Source organism: Camarhynchus parvulus, chromosome 2, assembly GCF_901933205.1.
Source record: "Camarhynchus parvulus chromosome 2, STF_HiC, whole genome shotgun sequence".
NCBI lineage: Eukaryota > Metazoa > Chordata > Aves > Passeriformes > Thraupidae > Camarhynchus > Camarhynchus parvulus.
In genome coordinates this window covers 118622079-118629843 of record NC_044572.1, presented here as the reverse complement: position 1 = coordinate 118629843, position 7765 = coordinate 118622079, and the positions used below count along the sequence as shown (strand labels likewise).

The 7765-nt window shown below is 50.7% G+C and overlaps 1 protein-coding gene across 1 annotated transcript; it reads left to right on the top strand.

The window, feature by feature from the left end:
- Positions 1-601: 601 nt before the first annotated feature.
- Positions 602-7552, top strand: PRDM14 (PR/SET domain 14). The gene is made up of 7 exons (XM_030964424.1): positions 602-1142; positions 1440-1496; positions 1564-1721; positions 1899-2169; positions 3685-3887; positions 5159-5260; positions 7325-7552. Exons 1-7 carry the CDS (start codon positions 602-604, stop codon positions 7550-7552), a joined length of 1560 nt encoding a protein of 519 aa, XP_030820284.1.
- Positions 7553-7765: the final 213 nt, after the last annotated feature.

Genomic DNA, 7765 nt, shown 5'->3' with positions numbered 1-7765 from the left:
TGCTCCTGTGCGTCCCGGTCACCGGAGTTTCAGCAGTGTTTTCTGCCTTTCCATATTCAAACCACACCCCTGCAGTCCCCCAAGACACTGTGTGGGAGCCATGTGTCCTGCCCCGTGGAACCCTGACCTCCTGCAGCCGGTGGTGGTCCGAGAGGAGCACCGCGGCCTCCTGCCCTCAGGAGACGCACAGCCCATGGGCCTGCGGCCGGGCCCGCGGGTCGGGGCCTGGAGAGGCGGGGGCAGAGCGGGCGGCAGGGAAGGTGGGTCCGGGCGGCCGGAGCACCCACACACCCCCTTCCCTACCCCGACGTGGGGAGGGGCGGCCGGGCCGCTCCGTGAGTGGCCGTGGCTCCGCCCCGGAGTAGCCGTGCCGCTCGGGGCAGCACCCCCGCCCGCCCCTGGGGCTGTGCGACCCCCAGGGCGGCCGCCCGTGCCCACCCTCCCCGCCCCGCCGATATAGCCGCGGGGGGGCGGCAGGGCCCGCCCGCTCGCCCCGACGGCGAAGGGCAGCTCCCGCACCTCCGTCCCGCCCCGCAGAGGAACCCCGCGCCGGCAGCACCCAGGTGTCTGCCCCATGCTTCCCGGCCCGGCTCCTCCCGACATGGCTCTGTCCCTGGCCGGCGAGTCGGTCCCCGGAGACGGCGGAGACTCGTTCGGGACAAGCCCCGCCGGCCTCGCCTCCTACTACCCCTCTTTCCTCCCACCCACCCATTACTTCCAGACGGCCCCCGACTTCTTCCAGCCCCTGAAACCCCAGGGCGAGCTGGTTTCCTCCTCTCCGCCTCTGCCTCCCTTCACCTTCAGCAGGGTCCCCGCTTTTCTGAGCCAGCCGCCCTCTCTGCCCCCCGACTCTTTCCCCAGCCTTCCTTTGCCCGTCTACACCTGGCTGCCGGCCCCCTTCCCTCCCAGCGGGGGCTCGGCCCTCGGGACGGGGGCCCCGGGGTCGCTCTCGCCGCCCTACCCGAGTCCCCCGCGCAGGGCTGCCCGCAGCCCGGGGGCAGACGGGGCGGCGGGGCAGAGCTGCAGGTACCACTTCACCGAGGAGGAGCTCAACGCGGTGCTCTACGGGGCACTCCGGAGCAGCCAGCCCGCCGGGAATCTCCACGCCATCTCGGGGCTCCGGGTGTCCCCCGCCAGCTCGGGTAAGGGGGTATTTGACGGCGGCATGAGGGGCACAGGGTGGCCCTGGGAGGCAGGTCGCTCCTTGCAGCCAGGTGTGCGGGAGAGTTCGGGGACAGTCCTAAAATGGGTGCAGGCAGCCAGACTCAAGGGGCATCGCCGGGGGCACGTCGGACTTTCTTTCCCTGTGGTTCTCTTGCGTTACGAGCCCACACCTGGAAAAAGCCGGGGGGTGATTCGGGCTGCGGCCTTTGTTGGGGAGGTAGGACTCGCTCTTGCAGGACCGATGCCGTGCTGAAGAAGGGGTTCCTCTTTTGCAGGCGCTGCGGACTCGGCCGCCCCGCTGCTGGACCGGGACTCGCTGCAGCTCCCCGAAGGTAGGTAGGTGTCCCGGAGCGCCCGCGCCCGCCCGCCCGCCCGCGCTCAGCCCCCTGTCCCCCGCAGGGCTCTCGGTGCTGCGGGTGGCCTACGGAGACGTGTCTCAGCTCGGAGTCTTCTGTATGGACCCCATCCCAAAAGGAGTCCGCTTCGGCCCTTTCCAAGGCAAAGTGGTCAACACGAGCGAGATCAAGACTTACGACGACAACTCGCTGATGTGGGAGGTAGCGGAGGCACCGTCGGGCTCACCCCGCACCCCCAGCGCGGGGCCGGGGCGAGGTTCTTGGCGTCCCCTCTACCGTAGCCTGCAAGAGGGGCTCGGCCCAGTTTGGGTGGTGGGACTGGTGAGAGCGGGACGTGTATAAAACGTCAAACCTAATCCTTTTTTCTCTGCTCACCAGATCTTTGAATACGGTGGCCTGAGCCACTTTATCGACGGGAAGGGCGCCGCTGGCAACTGGATGTCCCTGGTGAACTGTGCCAGGTTCCCCGAGGAGCAGAATTTGACGGCTATCCAGTGCCAGGGACAAATCTTCTACGAGACCTGCAAGGAAATCTTCCCGAAGCAGGAGCTGCTGGTGTGGTACGGCGATTGCTACGTGCAATTTCTGGGCATCCCCATCAGCTTGAAGGGCATGGCGGAGGGGAAGAAACCCCCGCAGCACCCCGAAGGTGAGCCTGCCAGCAACCCCTTGAGCGACACTGCCCCTTATTCCTACCGACGTGTGCCTGGCCTGGATTAGATTCACACGAGGGGGAGGTAAAGAAACTCAAGCATCACCTTTGTCCAGCCGTTTTACCTTAAAGGCTTCCCAGACCCTGTGATGAGGTGGTGGTGGGTGACCGGTCCTGCCGCGGGGGCGGTGCCCCCCGCAGTTGGGGATCCGATCCCCGGCCGCCCCTTCCTGCGGCATCCAGCGCCCCGAAGCAGCAGCTTCCCCTCGGCACCGGGAATCCGGGGGTTTGCATCGAGGGCTGCCGGCGGCGTGGAGCAAGAGGCTCCCCTTTCTTCTGCCGTCAGTCCGCTCCCGGTCCGCGGTTCCTCGGGGAGTTTAAAGTGTTCTTTAGTCTGACGATTGTAAAACATCTGGTGGTCCTGGGCTGAGCTTGCCTCGGCCTCGCAGCGCCGTTGTTCAGGGTCCCGTTTTGGGAGGAGATGGGCTTTTCGGGGTTATTCCACTTCTGGTCCTATTTTCATCTCAGGATTGCACACCTGACTTTCGTGTAATTAACGCTCTCAATAAATGAGGCAGGCTGAAGTCGTTCCGATTCCATAATGCCAGTATTTGCTTGCAAAAGAAATGTCAAATGCACTTACTGCATTTGACGGTGAGGGGAGAGGGAGGGTACTTCTACTTGTAATGTACAGAAAGTACATTTGCTTGTAAGTATGATCTTATAAGCAAAACTTATGTATGGAGAAAACAGATTTGTGTCAGTGCGGGGAAAGGACGGGGCAGCCTGCTGCAGCAGAAAAGAGAGAGAAGCAAATTTGCATGAAAATTTGGCATGGGAAATTTTGTACCCGTTGTCTTGAATTGTCTAATTCAGACAGGTGCTGAATTGTTCATTTCATCTTAAGGCTTAAGCTAAAACTACTTTTACTAAAGACAGAAAAGAATGTATAAACGCCTGAAAATTTTCTGGTGTTTTCCTAAATTCAGTGGTAAAAAAATGAATTGAAAATTTTTAAAAAGTCAAATAAATGTGTTATTTTGTTCAATAGTTATTTGAAAACGATAGAAAAGGTGTGCATTTTTTTTTCCTTTTGGGATGGTGGATAAAATTTGTGGACAATTTTTGTTATCTCACCAGGGTTGCATACGGGGAGAAGTTTCTATGTGGGGACTCTGAGTTGTTTCTTCTCATGTTTCCTTACTATTTATGGATATACAAGGATGAAATTCTGGTTTTGGTGAAGTTAGTAGTTAAACCGAATAATTTTAGCAGACTGTGGGCTCTCGTTTGTTCCCCTCCTCTAAAAAGGCAAGGAGAGCCCTGTGAGCGCTCAGGAGACGCGGCACATATTTTGTTAATGATATTGCCAGCATCAATTTACAGTCGTTGCCCTCTCAGAGACTTAAAATTCCCCGTAGGGGTCCCGGCTCTGACGAGGATGCAGATTTGATCTGAATCCCTTTTGCCGTGGTGTAACGGAGAGGTGGCACTTTCCCTTCTGCTGTACAGAAGCCGGGGAGAGCTTCAAGTGTGAGCGCTGCGGCAAAGTGTTTGCCTACAAGTACTACCGGGACAAACACCTCAAGTACACCCGCTGCGTGGACCAGGGGGACCGCAAATTTCCTTGTCACCTTTGTGACCGATCCTTTGAAAAAAGAGACAGGCTGAGGATCCATATTCTCCACGTTCACGAAAAGCACAGACCTCACAAGGTGAGCCTGGTCCCGGATCTCTCTGCAGTCACTGCCTCTTCTGAGGGTACTTAATAATGAGTGGTTTTTTTGGTCCAGGTAAGATGCTGATAACGTTGTTCCTCCTCCAGTTTCCCTGGCAGTTTCCTGGTGGGACTGCTCAGGAAGACCTTGTCATGTGCAGCAAAGCTTGGTTAAAGAAATTTAATGGGTGTAGGTTGGGAAAATAAACCCCACAGTCTCAGTTAAAAAAAAAACAACAAAATTTCTACCGGGCTTTTTGGATGATTGCATATGAGTGTTGTTCCTTTTCTTACAGTGTGGGGTTAACTTGTGTTTAAAGGTGCTTGGCTTGTCCGGGATGGGGGAGAGATGTCTCATGTCCGTTTCCCACACCCCACCCTTCGGTCTCAGAACCGACCACGTCTTTATCTGTGTCTGTTGGTTCAAACAGGGCTTAAAAGTTTTATATTCAGTGTGAAGCAGATTTTCAATTGATGAAAACAAATCTTTAAAATGCTTTACTCATCTCCACCAAACACCTTGCTTCTAGCACCAGTTCTCTCTAGCAGCACTGGGAATGGAAAATCTGACTTTTCCTAAAAGCCTGGGGAAGGGCAAGTTCTAGTGCTTGAAATGGCACAGTTAAATCAGTCCTCAAAATTCTCCAAATACCTATTTTATAGATCATCCTACAATGTCTATTTTTTTCAGAAAAAATATTTTGTAACTAAAATGGCACTATTACAATGTCAGAATATCTGCATGGAATTCATAACAGATAAAAAAATCCATTAAATATGAGGTATTAAATACCATGTAATTCCTTTTCCTTTCCCTTGCATTGGTAAATTTATTTTATTTTTTAGATAGTTTATCTTTTAGGGAAAAAATTAAAACTGGGGCTTGATTTATATATGTATATATTTTTTAAGTGATTTTACATAATTTTTCAGATTTTTAATCCTGAAAATCAATATTGTCTGTTCTGTAAAATAGCATTTTTTTATTGAAACAATTTTAACACAAATTATTTGAAATTTTTCATGATTTTAATATATATATGTGCATATGCAGGTAAATTTGTTCTTAAAACCAGACTAAATTTCTGGGTATTTCAATTTACTGCAGCTTAAAATTGCTATTATGTTTACACATGAATACATAAACACATGTGTATATGTAGATTATATGTAAGAAATGTGCACATCATCCACATACTTCATTTTTCTTTTTAACTGTGTGGTTACATGCTTCCTTTTAACTTTATTCCTTTTTTTTTTTCCCCCCAGTGCTCAACGTGTGGGAAGAGCTTTTCTCAATCCTCCAGCCTGAACAAACACATGAGGGTTCACTCTGGGGAACGCCCCTACAAATGTGTCTACTGCAACAAGGTAAGGCAAAGCCCTGCCCCATCCCTCCCTCTGCTGTGCTTTGTTTCTTCTCTGTTTTCTTTCAAGAATATGCTTTTTATTGAACTGGTAACCAGATGAATGGGTGTATATTTTGGGCAGTTGTGAGGTAAAGTGACAGGATGGGATGAGATGAAGAAACAGGTCTGGTCTCCATCTGACATGGAATTTGTGGTTCATACCAGCTCAGTGATCTGCTGCAGAAATAAGGTCTAGGGAAACTTGAGAGCATTTCAAATACCATCCAAAGCATGCAGCTATATCCAGTATCCCACTTCTTCATCAGATAGGTAGTTTTTGGTGTTATTGACACTGCTTCTGGACTACAATAAACAGATTTGGTCTATAAACTGAACCTGCACAACATGAATTTGTGCATGCTTACCTTGAAATATCAAGGTTGCTGATGGGCAGATGGGCATGGAGGTTTCACTTAAAAAAGAGCACAAGGAAAACCATACAGCCCTGATCAAAGATGCATTCTGCTGTTACTGCCCATCACAGCAGGGGTGATTCACTCCCCCTGTCACAGCAGACAGCATGTGGATGCACAGGCTGCTGAAGGATGAATATTGGTAGGGCTCCCAGTGCTGTGGAGTGTCCATGCAATGCAGAAGCCCCATCAGCAATGGTAACCTGCTCCTGATTTTAAAGAAGGAGAATTTTTGTATATGACTGGCTGTGCTAACACAAAGCTGAAGTGTCCTTCTGAAGTGCCCTTAGAGGAAACTCCTTTGGGCTATTACATTTTTTTGTCTCCCCATGATCATCCTGAACATACTTGTTCTCAGAGATTAGGATGAAATCTCATCCTTAATCTTCTGATCACAAGAGGAGGTGGCAGAGCTTTATGGCTTGCTCTTGAAAGAGATCTCTAGGGACACTTGACCAGTCCCCAGCCAGTTCTGGTTGGACTGTTGTGGATTGGATCAGATTAAACTGTTTGCCCTCTGGCTGCAGGATGCAGCTGTCCTAGGATGCAGCTGTCCTAAGACATAGCCATAATTTTTGAGGCTGGAAAACCAGGCTCTGTTTTAATGAGTCCTCATTGGCTCCTCCTATGTGATTATGATTCTTTTCCTCTTCTACCTCTAACCATGGCTTTGCTGTTCCAGCTCCTTTGCTGGAAATCAGTGGTCACTTATTTCAGGAACATTGTGATATTAAAGGAACAGTGCTGGGTCAGCATCACCATTCTCTCCCCAAAACATATTTTTGCCCTTGATATACACCTCTGAGGACTTACTGATAGGAGTCTGTGATCTTTTTGTGCTCTAAGGTTCCTAGCGAAAGGGCATCTAAGATATATTGCTGTTTGCCATGAAAACTTACTAGAGAGTATTTATTTTATGTGATCTGCAAATAGTGAAGGGCCTGAAATTGTCTCTCTTTGGATAAGAAAAAACATGGGCAGCTTTACAACATTCCTGCTCAAATTTTAAAGAGAGAGTTTTATCCCCAAGTGGAGGAGAAGTCTTTATGACTTTGCTACTCAAAAGTGTTAGTGGTGGGGGAGCAGGCTGGAAACTCTGCCTGCAGAAAGAGAAGAGTATGATGGAGCAGGGAAAATGAACCTGTGAATGATGTATGGTGGACTGCATAGATGAATTTTAGCAGCTGAATCCCAAGACAGTTCAAGGGTTTAACTTTAAAAACAAAAACTGTAAGGAATTCCTGCATTATGTTTCCCACATAAATAAGTTGCAGAGCTAATTAGGGTAGTATTGACTTCTTCCCTCTGACATAGAAGATATTTACTGATATCTTTGGTCAGAAATCTTTGAGCTTCATCCATCTCCATGGACTCAGCCACATCTGCATAGCAATAGCTATTGCCTTCTGATTCCTCCTTGCTGGGAGTTCTCATTATTTTTTCAACTTACCTGAGGAGTGGAAACATGAGCTATTTCAGGACTTAATTTTCAGGGTAATGTGCTTCTGATGGGGTCTGGGTTAGCTGAAGGTGGGGATTGCACATGTGAAAGCAAATTACATGCAACTCCATTTCCTTTCCTGCCCTGCCCTTGATGATCCGTGCCCCTCCAGGCATTCACAGCGTCCAGCATCCTGCGCACTCACATCCGCCAGCACTCGGGGGAGAAGCCCTTCAAGTGCAAGCACTGCGGCAAAGCCTTCGCCTCGCACGCCGCCCACGACAGCCACGTGCGGCGCACCCACAGCAAGGACAAGGGCTGCACCTGCTCCGTGTGCGGCCAGCACTTCCCCCAGCAGGAGGATTACAGCTTCCACGTGAAGATTCATGCTGCTCATTAGTCAGGAACCCCACAGACATGTCCTGGACTAGCTTGTTGTGTGTATCAGTCTGTGTGTATCTGTTTGTGCGTGGCTGTGTGCACGGCGTAGAAGGGGACACCTGCAGTGGCTCTTGGGGGAGGTCTGGTCTCTGGACCCAGGGCACATGACTGAGCGCAGGAAGGAATTCTACCTCCCAAAACCCCTTTGTGCACAAATATCACTGTGAGGAGT

Bases quoted from the DNA above. Each gene is read 5' to 3' on its own strand.
- PRDM14 (XM_030964424.1), top strand. From the start codon at position 602: ATGGCTCTGTCCCTGGCCGGCGAGTCGGTCCCCGGAGACGGCGGAGAC. The intron at 1,722-1,898 runs GTAGCGGAGGCA...TCTGCTCACCAG, and splicing joins ACAACTCGCTGATGTGGGAG to ATCTTTGAATACGGTGGCCT. The intron at 3,888-5,158 runs GTGAGCCTGGTC...TTTTCCCCCCAG, and splicing joins AAAAGCACAGACCTCACAAG to TGCTCAACGTGTGGGAAGAG.